Source organism: Ovis aries, chromosome 2 (genome assembly GCF_016772045.2).
Source record: "Ovis aries strain OAR_USU_Benz2616 breed Rambouillet chromosome 2, ARS-UI_Ramb_v3.0, whole genome shotgun sequence".
Lineage (NCBI taxonomy): Eukaryota > Metazoa > Chordata > Mammalia > Artiodactyla > Bovidae > Ovis > Ovis aries.
Window position 1 is genome coordinate 234,788,239 of NC_056055.1, and position 20,167 is coordinate 234,808,405.

The following is a 20,167-nucleotide window of genomic DNA, read 5'->3' on the forward strand; positions in this document are numbered from 1 at the left end:
GTTTCTGTAGAGTCCTCCTCCAAATGGAGATCTGTGCAGTTTTGGGGGACAGAGGTACACCCCTCTCCCCCTCCCACCCACATCCCCATTCATGCATTCATTCTTCCACTGTTGTATTTCCAGAATGTTGCACAGAGCCTGGGACATAAGTCTCAATAAATAAATATTAGAAGAACAAGTTTTTACGTGCAACACACCCTTATTGATTGTCTACTGCTCTTAGCCCTGTGCTAAGAGATCGTGTATAGATGGTGCACATAAAGGTACTGGCCCTGACAGCTCTCTCCCAAGATCACCCAGGGGGCCTCTAAATGCTCCCAGCTCTTCCCACCCCAGACCCAGCTTCCACTGGTTGCCATGCTTCAGGCATCAGGACTTTCCCCAGAACTGAAGTAATGCCCCAGCACCCCACGCATCATGGAACCCTCGAAGGCAGCATGCCCGCAGCCACAATTCTTCAAATCCTGTCTTTCGTGCCCGGTCCATCCTCCAGCCACGCTTCCCCGTCGTCTCAAACCCTCAAACACAGCCATCTCCCCACTCCCAATGCCCTACATCTACCTGGGGTTATACCCGACGAGGGCAGCAGGTGGCGCTGAGGCTCCCTTTTCCCCTTCGCTGGACTGGACTCCGGACCGAACAGGACCCTGTCCCTCCCTCCTCTTGTCCCCAGCAGGGACAGGTGTGGACTCTGTGACCTCTAACTGACCCCTCTCCTTCCTGCTGGCTCCTGCGATGAGGCCTGAGGAGACTCCAGTTGCTCCTGCAGGCCCCGGGTTGTCTTTTCCTGCCTGGTGGGTGAGGAGGGTCCCTAAGGGGCCAAGCTGCAGCTGGTGGGGCGGGGCTGGGCGGGGTCGGGCTGAAAGCAGCTGCCAGGGAGAAAGAAAGAGAAAGAAGAAAGGAGAGAGAGGGAAAAAAGAGAGAGAAGAGGGAAAGGAGAGGAAGGGCGAAGCGCTCTGTTTCCTGGCTCCTATCCCAAACAGGTGGAGATCTCAGCTGAGGCTCACCCCAGGATAAGGTACGTGGTTGAGGAAACAGAGGGGCGGGGGTGTCAGCCAGCCAAGCAGAGCAGGCCTGGGGGTACTGAGGGGGCTAGTGCTCAGCCAGAACCCTTGAGCTCCCTCCCATCTTAGCCCTTCCAAGGTGACCAAATAGAGACTTGGGGCCAGTACAGGGAGTTGTGGGGTGGGCATTAGGAGATGCGGGCTCTATTGCTGCTCTGACTTGCTCTGTGAATCTGCACCCAGCTCTTCTCCTCTCTGAACCTCAGGTTCAGAGAGACACAGGCAGGGGGGATCCTGAATGTGTTGTGGGATAACTTTGCAAGGTGTCCCCTTTGCAAAAAGAATTAGGTCTTCCAGGGGCTTCAGAGACCAGAAGGCTTTTAAGACCCAAATGGATGCCCCCTCATGGTGGGATTTCAAACAATGGAGGAGGGGGCTTATTGAGAGAGAAGGGTGGTCCCTCCCTGTCAGGGGCCCTAAGGCCCTGGTCTGTTCGCTGCTCAACCTTGTTTCTCTGACTGGCACTCAGCGTGAAGAGTGACACAGGGTGGGGGGTGGGGGGCTTCCGCAGGAGTCTGGCGCTCCAGAGATGCTCTCATTATTAGGGAGAGGGTGGTGGGTGCAGCGTGAGGGCGTTTCTCTGCCACTCCAAGATCAGAAGAGTGGATGAGACCAAGGATGTGTGGGCCGAGGCAGGGACAGTGGTAGGCATATGGATGTCCCCAGGGTGATGATGGAGGGGTACTCAAGCCCTTTCTGAACAGTGGCTGCACTTTATAGAGTCATTAGCTCCTTCACTAGATTCAACAGGGGCCTGAAGGGCAGGGGTAGGGGGGCTGCTGGAACAACTCCTCCCTCATCCCTGCTCTTGAGAAGAGATTGTTCCAGATTGTTCTCTCACTGGGAAGAAGCTGGCACAGGCACGTTCTAGGATCTCAGGGATCCCAAGCAGGGAGACAGTCCAGTCAGGCACAGGATGGGGAGTCAGATGGGCCTGTGTTCCCATCCTGCCTCTGCTGTGGATCCTTGGGCAAGTCCAAGCTGCTGGCTCCTCCTGTGCAAAATGGGGATAGCAGAGCAGGCCCTGACGGGGTGGCAGGCCCCGCGTGCATCTGGCACCTCGGGGATGCTCACTGTGGAGAGAAAAACGGAGGCGCAAGAAGGAGAAGGACTGGCCTGGGGTCTCAGGCCCTGGCCCTCACCCTCTCTCTTCCCAGCCCCAGGGTAAACACTGAGCACCCTAGCGCCTACTGAGCACACTATGGAGTCACCCCCATCCCTACTGGGATTGCTCTCCGCTGCTCTCTCCTGCCCCAGTCTGCAAAGCCTGCTTGTTCTGGGGCAGGGGCAGAGTGAGGGTGGGGACCCCCAGGCGAGGGGGCACAGAGGAGAGTCTCGTGGCACTCGCCCTTCCTTTCTCCCCCCTCCCCCGCCCCCGACAAAGGGCAGCGGTGGCGGCCGGGTCAGGGCACAAGCGCTGCGAGGCCAGGGCTCACTCAGCACGGCGGGGCGCCGAGAGCCCGGCTCGGGCACAGGCGAGAGGCTGGGAGCGCCAGCGGGCGCAGCCTGCAGGCCGGGTCGCGGGCCCTCGGGGTGGGGGCGGCTGGGGGGCGCCCTCCGGCCCTCACCCCGCCCCCGCGCCTCTCCCCGCAGCGGGGGCGCCCCGCCCCCCCGGGCGCCCGACGTGGACGCGGTCGCCGCCGCCGCCGCCGCCGCCGTGCGGGAGTCGCTGTCCGAGGAGCCGACATGCAGGCGGCGTGGGGCGGCGCGGGGCGGCCGGGCCGGGCGGGCCGCGGGCCGGAGCGCCAGCGCGAGCGGCCGCCGGGCGCCGGAGTCGCGTCCCCCTGCGCCGCCCCGGGCCGGCCGGCCGGAGCCGCCGCCATGCACCCCGGGCCGCCCCGCGCCGCGCTCCGCCTGTGGCTGGGCTGCGTCTGCCTCGCGCTGGTGCAGGCGGGTAAGGGGGCCCCGGGCGGGGGCACGGGTGGGCGTCCTCCGGTCCCTTACGGGCTCCCTGGGGACCCCGTCTCTGGCCCGCTCACTGATGCCCCTTTGCCACACCTCCAGCCCCTTTCCTGCCTACTTGACCCCCGACCCCACCCCCAGCTCTCAAACCCCCTCCCGCCCCCCCTGGCCCTGGGATCTAGGGTCTTGGGATCCCCAGCCCCCTCCTCTGTTGCCCTGACCCTAGGCCTTTCCTTCAGGAGCCCTGGCTCCTTTCTCTGGCCCAGGGAGCAGCTGAGGACACAGTCCCCGCACCTCAGGCCTCTCTCCCTGTCCCCAAAGCCTTGCAGGCCAACTCTGCAGGTCGGGGTGGCCTGGGTCCTGTGGGGGAGAGGATTGGCACCCGAGGGCACCGCATGGGGGGGTGTGTGGTGGACCCCGAGCCTGGAGGCCGGCTGCCCCCTGGGGCCTGGCCTCCCTGGCACTCTGCCTCTCCTGATGCCCTGTGCCAGTCCCTTCTGGCTGCTGCCGCCTTGCTAGTCTCCGTTCCTGGCCCCTCTCCCTGGCCCAGTGCTGTCTTCCTGCTTCTGTCCTGCGTCTGTCCCTCGTCCCCCCTTGCCTCTTCTCGGGTGCAGTGGCTGCTGCCCCTGTCTGTGTATCTCTGTCTCTCTTGGACTCCACATCTGGCTTTGTGTCCCCAGGCCCCAGGCCTATGAGGCGAGGGGGGCGGCTCTAGGCTTAGGTCTTCTTCCCCTTTCAGCGCCTGCCCCTGGGGGACACAGAAGCTTCAGTGACTCTGCTGCCCCTCTCTTGGGAGGTCCTTGCTTCTCTAACCCTCACCATCCCCCTCACTCTCGTCTCCTCTGATCCCCTTTGTTCTGTCCCCACTTTCAGAAGGCCCTACCCTGTTCCCTTGACTCTGCTGTAGGGGCCCTGCTCTCAGTGACCCCATCTTCCTCTGCTGCCTCCCCACCTGCCTCCTGGGGTTGGCAGGGTCTGGAGAAGGCCCTTCCCCAGGCTTCTCCTGCCTGGCCCTCCACAATCCTGGGGCTTCCTCTCTCAAGCCTCAGTCCCATCCCAGGACTCGCCCAGCTAGACTCTTCTCGACCTCTGGGTCTTTCTCCTTCCCTCAAGGTCACTCACTTGACAGTGCCATTTTGTAGCAAGAACCCTGGACTGGGAGGCCTTCTGACCACTTTCACCAGACTCACCTTCAGCTCCTGCAACCCCGGCCACCTATGTCTCCTCTGTGCCTGTCCTCCACCCCACTCCCTACCTCCCACTGACCCTCCATGAGCCCTGGCCCTGGCCCAGGCTCATCAATTTTAGTTGGACTCTAGTGGGGCCAGTTGTGGTCAGCACGGGCCCCTGCCCTGGATCCAAGGAGCCTGGGGCTTCTCAGGCTTGGCTCTTCAACCCCTAAGAAACTGAGACCACCCCTGGGAGCCAGTCCCACCGGAGGCCTGGATTTCTTCCTGTCACTGCATAGCCACCTCAGGTTCCCCTTTCATGCTTATGAGACAGTGGATCTGCGCCTCACAGCAGAGGTGCTCAGACTCAGGTGCCTCCCCACCCCCAGACAGCCCCTCGGCCCCAGTGAACGTCACCGTCAGGCACCTCAAGGCCAACTCTGCGGTGGTAAGCTGGGACGTCTTGGAGGACGAGGTTGTCATCGGATTTGCCATCTCTCAGCAGGTAACCCTCAAGGGTCCCTGGGAGGGAAGAACACATCCAGGTACAAGTGATGGGTGGGAGGGGAGGGAAGCAGAAAGACAGAGGAACAAGGAGCAAGAGAGACGGGCAGAAAGCTGCACAGGGGGCTGGGAAAGGAGGCCCCAGAAGGGAAACCTATGGTTGGAACCTGGGAATTAGGGGCAGGATTTTGATCATAAACAGACGTCAGTTTAGGACCTGGTTCCAGTCCATGGGGTCGCAAAGGTCGGACACGACTGAGCAACTAACACACCAGTTCTCTTGGGTTTCCCTCGTGGCTAAGTGGTAAACAATCCGCCTGCCAGTGCAGGCAACTCGGGTTCCATCCCTGGGTCGGGAGAACCCCTGGAGAAGGAAATGGCAACCCACTCCAGTATTCTTATCTGGGAAATCCCATGGACAGAGGAGCCTGGCGGGCTGCAGTCCATGGGGTCACAAAGAGCCGGGCATGGTTTAGTGACTAAACAAAATGACCACCACCACCAGTTCTCTCAAGATATATGTCCTTGGGCAGCTTCTGAAACCTCTCTGAGCCTATCTTCTGCCCGGTAAAATGGAGAGGTGGATACCTACCTGCAGAGGTGATGGGATGCTTGAGTCAGATTGTGGCTGTGGGGGCTTTAGCCCGGTAGCCAGGGTGAGGCCTCATCACTGCTGGAGAGGTGGGCAGATGTGGCATGGGGGCCTGGGCACTGAAACCTGGGCCCCGGCTTTGGTCTTGGCAGAAGAAGGATGTGCGGATGCTGCGCTTCATCCAGGAGGTGAACACCACCACCCGCTCGTGCGCGCTCTGGGACCTGGAGGAGGACACGGAGTACATCGTGCACGTGCAGGCCATATCCATCCAGGGTCAGAGTCCAGCCAGCGAGCCCGTGCTCTTCAAGACACCACGCGAGGCTGAGAAGATGGCCTCGAAGAACAAAGGCAGGCCCGGGCCACCGTCAGCACGGGACGGGGTGTGGGGAGGGGTGGTCTGGGCTGGGGCGGAGCATGGCTGACAGACAGCACGAAACCCGCCCCCCATCCCTCCCCAGGGCCCTGCCACCTAGTCAGGCAGCCCCCTGAGAGAGGGAGGTCCTCTCTGGTCCCCCAAACAATGGGACACAAACTTGCAGCTTTAAGTCCAGTTACTGCCCCCTAAGGAGCCATCAGTATGTTCTCAAATCTCTTTGGGGGCACAAGTAGAAATAAACCCTGATGTTGGGAGAGCTTGAAGGCAGGAGGAGAGGGGACAACAGAGGATGAGGTGGTTGGATGGCATCACCGACTCAATGGCATGAGTTTGAGTAAACTCCGGGGAGTTGGTGATGGACAGGGAGGCCTGGCGTGCTGCAGTCCATGGGGTCACAAAGAGTCGGACACGACCGAGCAACTGAACTGAGAAATAGCACTTGATATTGGGGCTTGGCCCTAGACGGGTGGCTGTTGGAGGGGCAGGGAGCCCCAGACCTAGCGTCTCTCTCCATACAGATGAGGTGACCATGAAGGAGATGGGGAGGAGCCAACAGCTGCGGACGGGCGAGGTGCTGATCATCGTCGTGGTCCTGTTCATGTGGGCCGGTGAGTCGGCCTGAGCTCCGCTTCACTTCACCTGGTGGGGGGGTGGGAAATGGGGAACCCTGACCAGATCCTTTTCTCATGAAAATGAAGGACGAGGGGCTTAGAGACAGTGAGAGAGGAGGATTTAGGAACCCAAGTTCTGCTCTGGTGGGCCAGATCTGATCCTTTCTGTAACTCACCCCTCACCAAAAAAAAAAAAAAAAAAGCAATTCAGTAGCTGCCTGGGTGGGGTTGGCCAAAAGGTTCATTTGGTTTTTTTCCATGACGTCGTATAAAAAACCCCAAACGAACATTTTGACCAACCCAATAGGATTCTGTGAGTGCTTGGCCTGCCCCCCCTCAAAGCAGCCATGGCTGCAGCAGACTCTGTCCAAGCAGCTCAGGGTTGGGCCACCCTCTTATCCCACTCATCTGTCTAGACACAGCTCTGAGACCGCCTGCATGAAGCCTCCCAATCCGTGCATTAGAATGTTTCTCCTACCTCCGTGCTCCCAGGGCACACTGTGTGCTCCTCTCTGAATGTAGCTCTTCCTAGCTAAGTTAGTTGGGATCCTCCCTCCCTCTTTTCCCACTTGTCTGTGAGCTCCCTGAGGACAGAGACTATGGTCTCTGTCCTCAACCCAACCAGAATTTACTGAACAGCCACTCCATTCCAGAGAGAAGTGCTACAGCTGGGATTAAGAAGATTCAGGTGCTTGTAAGGATCTCAGCCTGGGAGATGCCAGGCCCGTATTTAACTATAATTCGACGTGATGAGTGCTGTCAGAGCACCATGCATGGGAGCAGAAGACAGGGGCTTCATTCTGGGGCTTGGAGTAGAAATCAAGAAAAACCCAGAGAGGGGGTAAATGGGGATTGTGTTTTGAAGGATGAGTAGGAGTTCCCCAAGCAGCCAAAAAAGGAAGGGTGTTCTGGGCATAGTGTGTGTAAGAAACGAATTAGGCTCAGTCTGGCTCAGTGCAGCTGTGACCCTAGAGAGAAGGTAGAGAGTGAGGAGGGAAGGATGGTGAGGCTGACAAGTGGACTGAAGTCTTTTTGAAGGAATTAAACACCATGTCAAAGTTATATTAACATCCGTGGTTGAGAGGGTATCCATGGTTGTTGAGGCATATGGAAAAATATGTTCTATAGACGCAAAGGAAAGCGGACGCTTGGAAGAGAAAGGAAAAACAGAGGACTGTACAAAAGGGGAGCTTTGCTTATGTGGCATGCTATTAGACTTGGCATAGATAGTATTCACATAATTGAAACAATATAAAATAGTGAATTAACCCCAAATTGTGGTGTAATTCTGCTAGAATGATGGGGAAGGAAGTTGAGGGGCTTGTTGGGCTTTGTCTCACATGGAGGGGACATCAACAGATAATCTATAAAACAGATCAAAAAGTAGCTCTGTATTAAAGAGTTCCCTGGTGGCCTAATGGTTGGGATTCTGGGCTTTCACTGCTGTGACCTGGGTTCAGTCCCTGGTCAGGGAACTAAGATCCCGCAAGCCATGCAGCATAGCCAAAGAGAAAAAGCAAAAGCACTGTCAGTCCAGTACAGAGGTGAAAACGGGGAAGGCCTCTATGGGAGTTGGAGGTGGTTGCCTTAATATTACACTAATGGCCTTTCAAAAAAAAAAAAATTAGTTTAACAGTGTTAAACATTTAGGAGAATGCAGGCCCTGGAGTGCACACCCCAGCTGCACCCTGTGATGGTGAGTGAGTTATCTGAGCTCTGCCTCAGTTCCTCCTTGGTAACCTGGGGAGGCTAATAACTGGTGCCCCCCGAGAGCTGTGAGGGTTCAGCGAGGTGGACTGTCAGGCCCTGGCACATGCTAGATGGATGTTCTCGTTGCTCTTTGCTCTAAAGGATAAGGAAGCCCTCTGAGGTCTAGAAAAGGGAAGGGAGGAGACAGGGTCAGAAGGGTGTTGTGGGAAGGCCGGTGAGGTGAAGGGGTTTCAGGGGTACAGACAGGTGGACATGGGAGCCAGAGGCAGCCTCCTGCATCAGAGCGGGTAAGAGGCCACCTGGAGCCTAGACCCGCAGGAGCTCAGCCGGGTCTAGCGGGAATGAAGCAGAGGGGTGGGGACCGGGCTCTGGGCTCTGACTCCTCCCTCTTGTCCCTGCAGGCGTCATCGCCCTCTTCTGCCGCCAGTATGACATCATCAAGGACAACGAACCTAACAACAACAAGGAGAAAACCAAGAGTGCGTCAGAAACCAGCACACCAGAGCACCAAGGCGGGGGGCTTCTCCGTAGCAAGGTGAGGGCGAGATCGGAACCCTGGGGCTGGCTCCCTGGTAGTCCCTGGGCTACCGAGGGGTCAGCTCGGGGCCTGGCGTGGCTGCCGTGGGACAGAGCCAAGCTTGGCCACTGCCTGTGTGACACAGGGCATGCTGCAGATTGATTTTGGACCCTCTCCTTTTGCAGGGTGCCAGGGGCCAGGAGGGGTTTAACCAGAGTGTAGCAAATGGGTGGGGGGCAGAGTTCCTGGTTGACGTGGGATGACAAGAGTCGGGGTTCTGGGCTCCTTCCGCTCCTGCTCTGCTGTGTGACCTTGGGCAGGTGCTTCATGAACTCTTTGTACCTTCATTTCCTCTCCTGTAAAACAGATATGAAAACAAAACCTTTCAGTGCTTGCTCTGGGCAGCTCAGAAGGAAGACGTAGAGAATGGGAGAGAATCTCATGGTTCTGACGATGGTTGTCCAACAAACATCTGGTCCTCTCCACATTTCCTCCCCTCTCCGTCTCCTTACACCCTCTGGCTTCCTGTCCTCTCTCGGCTTCTATCTGGCGCTTTCCTGAAGCCTCTTATTAACCCCCATCTCCAGAAGCACCTCAGCAATGTCAGTGGCTGAGGCTGTGCTCAAGAGGCAGATCTGCAGGAGGCGAGAGGACCGGCCAGCGGGGCGGCTCTGCTGGGGCCCAGGACCCCGTCCTGGCCATTCAGCTCAGCGAGGCCGGAGGCTGGGCGTGAGAAGGCAGAGAGACCAGGCACCCAGGCGGGGCTCCTGCTGCCTTCCACCTGAGACAAGAGCCTGGCTTTTAGGCCGCAGCCCTGCTGCTCCCTTCCTGCTGGTGTCTTCTCCCTGTTTCCAAACCTTGCAAGAACTCTATTCAATTCAGCCCTGGCCGCTTCTCTCATTTCTTCCCTCCCAGTTTCCAAACAAGCCCTCAGTGAACATCATCGAAGTGTGACTGGCTGTCTGCAGGAAGAAGGATTTGATTTTTCTTCTCTGCTGGTCCCTGGGTCCGTGGGCTCAGGGAGAGAGGGGACTGCCGAGGCTGGAGACGGGGAGGCCCCGCTAGTTGCAGTCTCCCTCTGTACTCCCATCCTGGTCTTGTGACGAAGGCTAAACTACAGACCCCAACTCTGCAAAAAATAAAACAAGCCACCAAACTAAAAGGCCTGGCCCCATTCTGGAAAAGGCAAAGCTGCATGAGACACAGCCTTCTTTCTGCCTCTTCACCTCTCCTGGACTGGCCTCCTCTCTGAGAAAATGCACAAAGCTCCTGGGAGCTGACACGCACCTGGACTGACAGAAGCTGTGTCTTTCAGGGAAGCTGTGGGGCTGCCTGCCAGGCAGAGTCCTGGCTGCCATCAAGCCTTCGCTGGATCCAGCCATCAAGGACTTGTTTGTGGTGCGATGCACAACCTTGTGAGTGTGTAAGATGTTTTCTGTTCTGTCTCTTTTGGAAAACACAATTGAAGGGCTTTACTCCAGAGGGCAGAGGGATTCCCCAACTTGTGGCCTGTATCCTCTACCTTCTTTGACCCTTGTTTTTGACTGTAAGATCATCAGTCTGGGGTCTGAAGAAGACAGAATGGGAAAGAAACCTTTGAAGGTACGGGCTCCGTTTCTTTAGAAAAAAAATCTCTTGGAGTTGCAACAGTGCTGGCTTGCACAACTGAAAAGATACGTCCACATGGAATACCCTGGGGGCTGCTCATCACCCCCTCTGGGTTGGACTCTGCTGGAAGGCAGGCCCAAGCCATTCACCATGGACAGTCAGCAGTCCCGGCCTCTGGGGTCTCCATATCTTGCCATCTCATCCAGGGTTCTGCGAAAGCTCCCCGGAGTCCTCATGTCCTTCCCTAGAGCCTGAGTGGTGTGAGGTGACGGGTCCCTCCCTCCACTGCCTCTTTCTGGTTTAAAACACAAATGGTGCTTGCTAAGGGAGGGCAGAGCCTTCCCTGGGACTGACAAGTTACGGCTGCGGAGTGCCTGCGTGGGAAGAGACGGACCTCTGCGTCTTCCATCGGTGACTGAGGATGAGCGTATGGGAGACCGCGCCTGACACAAGCCTGGCACACCATAGGCGCCCAGTGCATACCTGTTGAACTGAACGATAAGAGCGATGGCCCCCAAGCCAGAGAGCTGAAAGCCATTACCCCTGACCGCCCCTTCCTTCCGGTCTACAAGAGCTCTCATGGCTGGGGCAGCCGCCACTCTGCTTTGCCCGAGTGTGGAGCACAGGGAGGGAGGAGACACAGGGTAAAAGGCAGATGTCGGCAACACTAAGGGCTTCCTCATGGGAGGGCATGAGGCTCCACTCATTGTCTTGTGACTTCCATCCCTGCTGAATGGGGCTGCAAGGCCAAGGCTCCTTAGGGCAGAGGTCCTTACCTCTGATCCAGTTAGAGCAATAACCACTTTTTAAATGTAAAATAAAAAGACAAATGAAAAGGCACATCCTTGTCTTCTGGTAAATGCCCAAATGTTGCCCTCTTTTTCTGGCAGTTGGCAGCAAGTCAGGATGTGTGGAGGAGGGAGGCAGTTCTCTCTCCGTTTTGGCCTGCAGCTTCTTTAGGGACAAGCCTGCCAGCCAAGCTGGAGTTGGAAGGGAAATCTCGAACAGATGGGGGTGCACGTGTAGGAGGAGAAAATAGCTGCTCTATCCTATGACTGAGCCCCTCCTCCCCCCTCCACCCCAACCGAGGTTGGGCTGCCTCATCACATAGGTATGCAGGCTGGAGCTCAGTTTTTAAAACAAAGGGTTTTCCCCCCTGGATGGGGTTGGTGCTTTCCCTGGCCAAAGGAATGCACACAGCCCTGCTTCTCCCAGCATGAGGGGGAAGTCAGGAAGAACTGCAGGAGCTGCTGGCTGCTGCAGCTCAGAATTCACAGCATGCTGTTAAGGCTGTTAAAGGAACATCATTCTGATCCCACAGCAGGCTGGAAGGTAGAGTAATGATGCCATTAGCCAATGAGCAGACCAGTAAATGGGGGCACCTTGAACATTTCTGTCTAGAGCGGGGAGGAGCTTAGAAAACATCAGGTGAGTGGGACTTAGAGTAGGCTACTCTGGAAGGTTTTGAGAGCAGAGGGAAGCAGGTCTTGGGAGTCTGGGTAAGAAACTGGAAAATTGATTAGCACACAGAACTCCAAGCCAGACCTCAGAGAGGTACTTCCCAGGCCCCTGAGCCTGTCCAGCACCAGAGGATGGAGAATCTCCAGGTTGGCATCCGGTATAGACAGCTATCCGTGGCGTCCCGGGAGTGCCGCTTGCAGTCTTCACCTTGTCAGTGCCAGCACATCATCTTAGGGCTTGAGGGGAGTGGCGCAAACCACACTCCTTACTAAATTCCATTCCCTGGAATCATCTCCCTAAACTCCCAAGTTCCCCAACAATTGAGCTGGTCTCCAGTTAACTGGAGTTGCGCGGTGGACCCGACTGCTGTGACCTTTCTTTCTTCAGCTGTCCCCTTTCTTCAGCCCTCACTTGGCTCTACAGATTCCCCACAGCTTGGGAAGGGCCCAGGCAAGTTGCCTGAGACCGGGACCCCTGCCCTGCAAGACCAGAGGCCTGTGGGAGGACCGCTGGACTGAGGCCGAGACCTTCAGGCCAGTTACTTCTCTGAGGGGGTCCTGGTCTCCTCTGTCAGAAACAGAAGGGTAAGAACAGAGGATTCCCAGACCTCACCCCCGCTTGAGTGGGAGCCAAAGCGCTTCCCTCTGAGAACAGGGAGGGGACCCCAGGTCTGAGGAGAGGAAGGAGGACTGGTGAATTTCCATGGGGCAGGAGTCTTTCCTTTCTCCAGTCCAGTCCCCTCAACCCCAGCGTTTCAGTGTGGGCCTCCTCTGGAAAAGACCCTGATGCTGGGAAAGATTTAACGCAAAAGGAGAAGGGGGCAGCAAAGGATTAGATGGTTGGATAGCATCACCAACTCAAAGGACATGAATTTGAGCTAACTCTGGGGATAGTGGAGGACAGAGGAACCTGGTGTGCTGCAGTCTGTGGGGTTGCAAAAAGTCGGACGTGACTTAGCAACTGAGCAACAGCTCCACTCAAATCCACTTTAAAGATGTCTAGTTCAGTCCTTTACAGAAATATGTAGTATCTCACCTCTCCAGTCATGTGATGTTTCAGACTTTCTTATCCTCTTTAAATCTATTTGACAGATTTTGGATTTTGCTTTTAAAAAGTGGCCTCCAAGAACAAAATGCTTCTGTAAGCAGGACAACCCTTGCCCCCAAGCTCCATGGGTACAATATGCCCAAAACCTTGTTATTTGAAGATCTTTGTATACCAGTAATTCCTTAATGATTCAGCATTTCAGGACTAGATGGCTTTAAAGATTGTCCAAAAGATGACATTCCACTGCTTCCCAACAGGTGCTTGGAGGGTCAGATTTTCCATCTGTGGCATGTTCCAGTTGTCAAAGGGTGAGGACAGGTGGGGAGGATTGACAAGGCGGGAGCTTTTAGTTAAGGAATTCCACTGTTAGCCAGCTGATACTTCCTGTGACAAGTGGACATTTTTTTCCTGACAGGTGTTCTGGCCTACAAAGCAGGCATACCCTAGAATCAGCTTAGGAATAATTGCCTTCTCTTAGAAAAGCAGGACAGTACTAAGAAAAGCAGGGAACTCTGCTTTCTAGTTTTAGATGGTTGGGATTTTTTCTTCCTGTACAACCTCACAAGAGGCTCGTTAGAAAATGAGCTTTTAGACAAGGTCCACTTCTCCTCCTCCTCACTTCTCCACAACATAAAGCAAACTGAGGGTAAGGGACATCACCAGCTCGGAGAACCCCGCCTGGTCTCTGAAACCTTTGATGCCTACAGTAACACACTGTTAAAAAGGAAATAAGCGGTTACTGGACAAAGGAACACCTATGCCTGCAAGGACAAAATAGGTATGTGTATATAAGCGAGTCAAGAGACCCTTGGGTTCAGACAAGACTATCAAATAGCTGAGTATTTAGCAAATTAATATTGAGCCTTTTGCCTGCACTACAGAATACATATCAGACAAAACTTACATCATGGCAGGACAGAGACCCTGTCCAAACATGTTGCTCCTTATTTCCTCAGCACAAACTGAGACAGTGAAAGCACTGGTAAATGCAGGCGACAGGCTCTTACCGCCTTCCCTTTCATCCTTGCTCCTGAGGACAGTCTAAGAAGCTCAGGTTCACAAAAGGGACCTAAGCAAGAAATGCTGTATCTCCCACATCCACCCCACTTATCTGACCTTCGCTTCAGGTTCACAAAAGGGACCTAAGCAAGAAACGCTATGTCTCCCACATCTACTGACCTTCGCCTCAGGTTCACAAAAAGGATCTAAGCAAGAAACGCTGAGTCTCCCACATCTACCCACAGTTATCTGATCTTCACCTCAGGTTCTAGGAGCGATTTCTGGAGAGGCTGGGTTAAGAACAACTATCAGTTCTGGTTTCTCACATCCCTTTCAAAGGAAGACTGCCCCAGATAGCTCGGCTTCTTCCTCAGTCGGCGCTGGCACTGAGGGCAGAGAGCCACAGTGGGCAGCTGTCCAGCCACAGGAAGGGATCCACGGCAACGGCTGTGTGATGGGGCCGAGCCCTCCCCCCACTCGGCAAAAACAGCAGCACAGGGATATTTCAGGCTCTCTTTGTGTCAGGCTCCTGACGTGCACTATATGTAGCTGCAAATCCCAATCAATCTCAACATTTCTTAACTGCTGGAACGCCTTTCTCAACACTGTAATTTACCTTCAGAAGAACTGGGAGCACACACCCTCGCCTCCCCAATGCCACGTTCTACTAACTGCCACCCCCTCCCACACCCCACCAACCTACCTACATAGAGAAGGAAGGAAGCCTCCTCTAGAGGCCGCAACAGAAGGCCATAGTACATAAGCCACTGACAAGAACTTTTATTTCTTTTTAATGACATTAAACACAACTGCTACAAGAGGAAAAACATGATACACAGGAGGCACCAAACTTCAGTTTCATAATTGATCTGACAACAACCAAAGTAAATTGGGGTCGAATTAGATGCAAAACTACAGGTTATTTCAGGCTCTTTTAGTTACAAATAAACTATGTAAACAGCACAAGTCTACTCTGCATTGTTAAGACCCCTGTGGTGAGAATGTCAGCACAGATGAAGAAAGCTTGGTAGGCAGTTCAATGCACAGAGCCCTTACTCAAATAAAACAATATGGCAAGAATTCGACACAAAAATTAGACTTAAGAGGCCAATACCAAATATGAGATACATAGGGTTTAAATACAAATTTAAACTCCAGATTCTACCCACTACCATCTTTAAGGCGAACATGCCTGATAATGAGTTTTCTTTGGCTTTGTTTTTCTTCTTAAAGAATACCATGTTAACCGCTAGGGAACAGTTCTCTCCTCCCCCAGTCCAATAGATTTAATTAAGCTGCTAAAGCTTTGGAAAAACAGAATTATTTGAGCAAAGAGGAAATGTGATTGTCACATTTTCAAGATAACCCGTCACTCATTAGATTTGGCAAAGGCGATGCTCCCGTGACATGTCAGTCTTAAACCTTCCTGCACCAGGGAGGCAAGCGCATGCGACTCCAGACTTCTGCCCAAGCAAACGGCCATCCCTTCACTCCTTGGTGATCGGCGGGGAACGAGACAGCTAGATATTCCAGCAATACTTAGTTCTAACTATGCTATAGTTTCAGAGTCGGATGTTTGTCTGTCCCACTCCATCAAGCTGATTTACGCAAACTTGGAGAAGTGACTGACGCTGTAAGTGCCAACTGAAGTAACAGATTTTGACTCTTGCCTTTGAACAGAACTTCTCCTTTGCATTTTGGCCCCAGATAACCAATTTCCCAAGGAAAAGAGACTCCTTGACTGGATAGAAATGGTAAACACTCAGGGACATCCATCTAAATTTACTGGTAACAATGACCAAGTTTCTCCCAAGTCAGTTTCTAAAGCAGAGTAGGATATTTATGTTAGGTTACTTGCAGACAAAGATGGGGCTGATGGAGCAACAAAACCTGACAGGCAGCGAGCCCAGTATCACAGGCTGTGCTACAGCAACTAGGTACAACCTTCATAGAGAGTGAACAAAAGCACAAACGCCAGACTGCAAAATCTCCCAAGAGATGTCTAGAGCTGTCTGTAAAGAGAATAACAAACTCCAAAGACATCCATTAAGGTAGCTGCACAAAGCTCATCAACTTGGCTTAGAGTACTAATCCTTAAGATCAGGTAATGCTTTGTGCACCAGCTTCATCAAAACTATTTTAAATCCACTTTAGTAGTTTTGTAAAACTGTACATCCTCTGACCAAGTGAGGAGGTGGTAACATCTGGATCAAAAGGCACCTCTTATTAACTAATAATGGAGACAAAGAACAGCTTCTCCAAAGTCTCTTCCATAGGATGGAGGCTCACTAACTAACTTGCCAACTCATACTCAAAGCTGGGTTCAGCAGATGAGACTGAAGACCAACTGACACCTCTCAACAGCACTGCCTTCTGGCCTGTCCTAGAGTCAAGACTCTGGGTGGGCAGCTCTTCAGTAAAGAATGCAATGAGGCTGCTCTTAAGAGGCATCTCTATGTCCAACAGGATACAGGAATATACGAGTAGAGCCCTAAGATCATTGGGGAAACAAGGAAGGAAGGAAAATCCTTGAAGAAAGACAGAGAAGGCAATCAGTCACAAGACCACAAATCAACAGAGGTTGTTAGTCACCAGTCTTCTGTTAAGTTAAGCTATGTAAGACTTAGAAACACTACTGTGTAAAATAAATTTAATGAAGAATGGAAAAAAAAAAGCCAAAAAAATAAAGGCAGCTAGTAGGTACAAAAAGAAAAGAAGATTTACATTTTTAATTTGTCCTTTCAACTACTTCAGATGTCCTGGATTACCAACTTTAAAATACTGACAAGTATTCAGAGATTCAAATAAAAAAGTAAGAAGGGTTGTTAAAAGTGACTTGTATCCATTTATAAGTCATCAGCAATAATTAAAACTGGTTTGCAGCCTGATAAAGAATCTCTTCCTTCAAGAGATTAAAGAATGATTTCTTTTGGGCACCAGAAGTAGACTTTACCTCTGCAGAGAGGTGGCTCTTTGCTTGAGCTGGGATGTTCTGACTTAATGCTGGCTTTCAGGAGGCAGCCATCTTTAATTTAAATTAAAAAATTAAAACTATGTCAACTCAACACTGCTTAAATGCATACACACACAAAAATGAAGGACCTTATACAAAAAATTTCAAGTCAGCAATATGCATTTCCAAAAGGTGACAAGTTCTTTAAATAAAAATATTGTGAAAAATAAAATTCTAAATCTACAAAGCATGGAACAGCAGAAGAAGAGATGCTGCTCTGGACAGGACCCTGGATAGGGCCCTTCACTGCTGATGGGAGGAGACAAATGGACCGTATGGGAAATCTGGTAGACGCTGGAACCGATGGTGGCTTCGCTTATTCCGGTCAACCCACTGGGTGAGACTGTATCTTTGCAGAGATTTCTGTCGGAACCGGGCGTAGTTTCTATCAGGAGAGGGGAAAATAAAAAGAGGACAGATGAGGGTTTCAGCTGGAATGGCTATTTATACACAAAAAAAGGCCAAGATAACTATTTAAAGAATATTGTTATTTTAGAAAATTGGACATTCATTTTATATTTTGAGTCTCACAATTTTAGAAATTTTGTATTATTTTCCTGATATGAAAGTCATTCTGTAAGCATTTCCCTCCAATTTCCAAAGCCACCTAATTCCCATGTAAGTATTATGGTAATATGGTCCACATACATGAATGTTCTAAGAAAAACCAGTGTGTAGCATATAGTAATGTTTAAGTGGGAAAAAACCATTTCCTTCCTCTGCAAACATTCAAGACAGGATTTATATTTCATTGCTTGCATCAGATCTGTACCTCCAACAGGACCTCACTGTCTGACAGAGCTCAAGGTTGCTCAGGACACAGCAGTTAAAATTAGAATAAAATTCCCAGAGAAGGTAAGGCATCACATGAGTATCACAGTGTAAGTTAAGAGACTGAACAGACTCGAAGACTGAGAGCCTCCTTTAGTCTTGTACTGGGCTGGGGATTGGAGCAGGACCCTCTGAGTTAATTTCATCCCATTCTCAACTCAGCTGTTCCTAATAAACACCTGGGAAGCTTTTTATTTTTTTCTTTTTCAAGATATAGATTCTTGGCCCCTCGCTCCACCTTTAGACTTAATAACTTAGAGTCCCTTGAGTCAAGCCCTAGACATCTGTATTTTTAGGTATCTCCATAGGTAATTATGTGGAAGAGCCAAAGTTGAAAGTAATTTTAGCAGCAGTTGGCATTTATCTAGCCCTATATGCAAATAAATACTTGCCGAATTCTTTAAACATGTCACCTCATTTAATCCTAATGACAATCCTACCAGCAAAGTTACTCTAATTTAAACTCCTTGTACAAGTTTAGGAAACTGAGCCTCAGATAAAATAACTTCCCCAAGGCCATATAGTAGAGTAAGGAGAAGAGCCTAGATTTGAATTCACATCTGACTGCAGAATTTAATAACTATTACACAACACTGCTGTTCAAGAACTGCTATCATTTTGGTTACTATAGAGGAAATGCTGAGTGTAAAGGCCCTGATGTGGGAGCACATCTGATATACTTGAAAAATAGCAGGGAAGCCAGTGTGACCAGAGCAGAGTTGAGCAAGGTGAACAGTAGAGGAGAGGACGCTGATGAGCTAACCAAGCCAGGTTAGACCATGCATACAGGCACTTGCAGGGGAGCATGGAGACGGGAAGCCACTGGAAAATTCTGAGCAAAGAGAATCTGACTTATGCTTATGGCTGACAATCTCTTAGGCTGCTCCAGCTGAGAACAGTACACAGGCAAGGGCAGAAGTAGGAAGATCATTTAGGGGACTTGCAACAATCCAAGTGAAAATGACTGAGAAACGGTCAAGTTCTGGATAATATTATACATAAGAGCTTATAGGATCTGCTGATGCACTGACTATGGAGTAAGGACTTACAGGTGACTCCAAGGTTTCTGAGTAATTGGATCAAGTAACTGAACAGAACTGTAAAACAACAATGCATCAAGAAATCAGAAGATTTCAAGACTAGAAAGGCCCTTTGAGGTCAATTAGTCCAATATCCTATTTTACTGTTGAGAGGACCAGAGAAATGAAGTAATTTGATCATAATCATGTAGCTAAAGTGCAAAGCTAGGATTAAAACCCGTTTCCCGAATTGTAGTCCAATTCTTTTTCCATTATTCTCTATCACTTCTTTTCTACCTCTGTAGTTAAACAATTATAGCCCCAAAGCCCTACCACAATTCTCCTGCAGCAAAATTCTACCCTTTTCTTGCTTCTTCTAAATACCCACTTACCGCCTGGTGAGGTCTGAAGGATGCTGCCATTTCTGGTTGTGCATGTGATGAACTTGATCCATCAAGGCACACAGCTCCCCCAAGGTACCTGTGACACAGAGAGATGAGTGGTTAGGAAGCAGCTCAGTGAACTACCATGTCAGCCTAAGTCAAAATATGTGCTTTCAGGAAAAGAAAAAATAGGCACTGGTTCTAAAACTATTTATGATTATCACAAGCACAAAAACAAGCCAGAAAGGAACCTTGCTCTTGGATGATATGAAGATGAAGCAGCAGCAATAATGACAGCCACCATTCATTCATTTGACATTTATTAGCTCCTATCATGTGTGAGAATCTTTACTGGGCCCTAGAATATGGAATAGACGAGACACTGGACCTACCCAATGATGTTTATACAGGAGACAGGCAATTCCAAAGCTGTGGCAAGTGTAGTGTCAGAAGGAATACGTGACGCTATATGAACACAAAGAGTGGAGAATGGGGGTTTGAAAAAGTCCCATCCAGGGGAAGTAAATTATAAGCAGGGATCTAAAGGATGTATAGAGGTTAATGAGGTAAAGGGGTGGGAGGTAGGAGTAGCCAATAGAAATAGCTAATATAAAGGCCCAGAGACACAGACAGTGAAACATTCAAGAAACAAGAGAAGTTGAGAATAGAAGGTGGATGGGGGCTTTCTGCTTAACAAGAAAAATCACTGGAGGCAGTTTCTCAAATACCTAGGATCCAGGCAATGTCCTAGGCACTTTATATATTATCCTACTAATTCTGAAAAACTACCTTGAATGGAGATAGATTTTATTAACATCATTTTAGAGATGGGAAACTGTGGCTCAGGGAGGTGAACCTCCCTTAAATGATTACTAAACTGGACTCAAAACTGGCTCCTGTTAGGTTCTATGCTTTTGTCACTTTGATAATACTTATTTTGCACTTAAGGGCTGAGACTTAGGCTGAAGCTCACAAAAGCAAAATTTATGGTTAGAGAGAATAAAATAATTCCCCTAGACCAGTGGCTCTCAAATTTTAACATGCATCAAAATCAGCTGCAAATATAACGCAGGTTGTTGGGCCTAGCTTCTGTAGGTTTGGAGTGTGACAGGAGAATTTGCTTTTCTAACAAAGGCCCAAGTGATGTGCTGTTACTGGTCTGGATACCACACTTTGAGAACCACTGTCCTAGACAGTGGAGACCTTTCTTCCAGCTGGTTTACGTATTTCTCATTACCTTTCCTACTCTGCTCTCAGAAACCAAGAGCTGTCCAACTAGGCTACAGATCATCTTTTCAAGTTCTGATGAAAGATATTTACTCAACTTTTACAACCAATTTAATTTATTTGAAGCCTCA

At 51.2% G+C, this 20,167-nt stretch overlaps 2 protein-coding genes across 39 annotated transcripts in view; one reads left to right on the forward strand and one right to left on the reverse strand.

The window, feature by feature from the left end:
- Positions 1-2,735: 2,735 nt before the first annotated feature.
- FNDC5 (fibronectin type III domain containing 5) lies at positions 2,736-10,896 on the forward strand. 3 transcript variants are annotated; one of them, XM_015093615.4, is made up of 6 exons: positions 2,736-2,958; positions 4,525-4,640; positions 5,384-5,582; positions 6,129-6,218; positions 8,333-8,466; positions 8,816-10,896. In XM_015093615.4, exons 1-6 carry the CDS (start codon positions 2,751-2,753, stop codon positions 8,819-8,821), a joined length of 753 nt encoding a protein of 250 aa, XP_014949101.3. In that variant the 5' UTR covers positions 2,736-2,750; the 3' UTR covers positions 8,822-10,896. The 3 variants fall into 3 exon arrangements, with proteins under 3 accessions (XP_014949101.3, XP_014949100.3, XP_014949099.2); XM_015093614.4 differs by having other exon boundaries at positions 9,364-10,896; XM_015093613.3 differs by having other exon boundaries at positions 2,869-2,958; positions 9,764-10,896.
- Positions 10,897-14,328: 3,432 nt separating this feature from the next.
- The window catches only part of S100PBP (S100P binding protein), a 33,200-nt gene continuing 27,361 nt past the window's right edge, over positions 14,329-20,167 (reverse strand). For all 36 annotated transcript variants that reach the window (XM_060410543.1, XM_012149302.5, XM_060410529.1 and 33 more), the window contains 2 exons: positions 18,819-18,906; positions 14,329-16,961 (listed from right to left, as the gene is read on the reverse strand). In XM_060410543.1, coding sequence (XP_060266526.1) covers positions 16,820-16,961; positions 18,819-18,906 — 230 coding nt within the window. In that variant the 3' untranslated portion in view covers positions 14,329-16,819. The remainder of the gene's footprint in view (positions 16,962-18,818; positions 18,907-20,167) is intronic.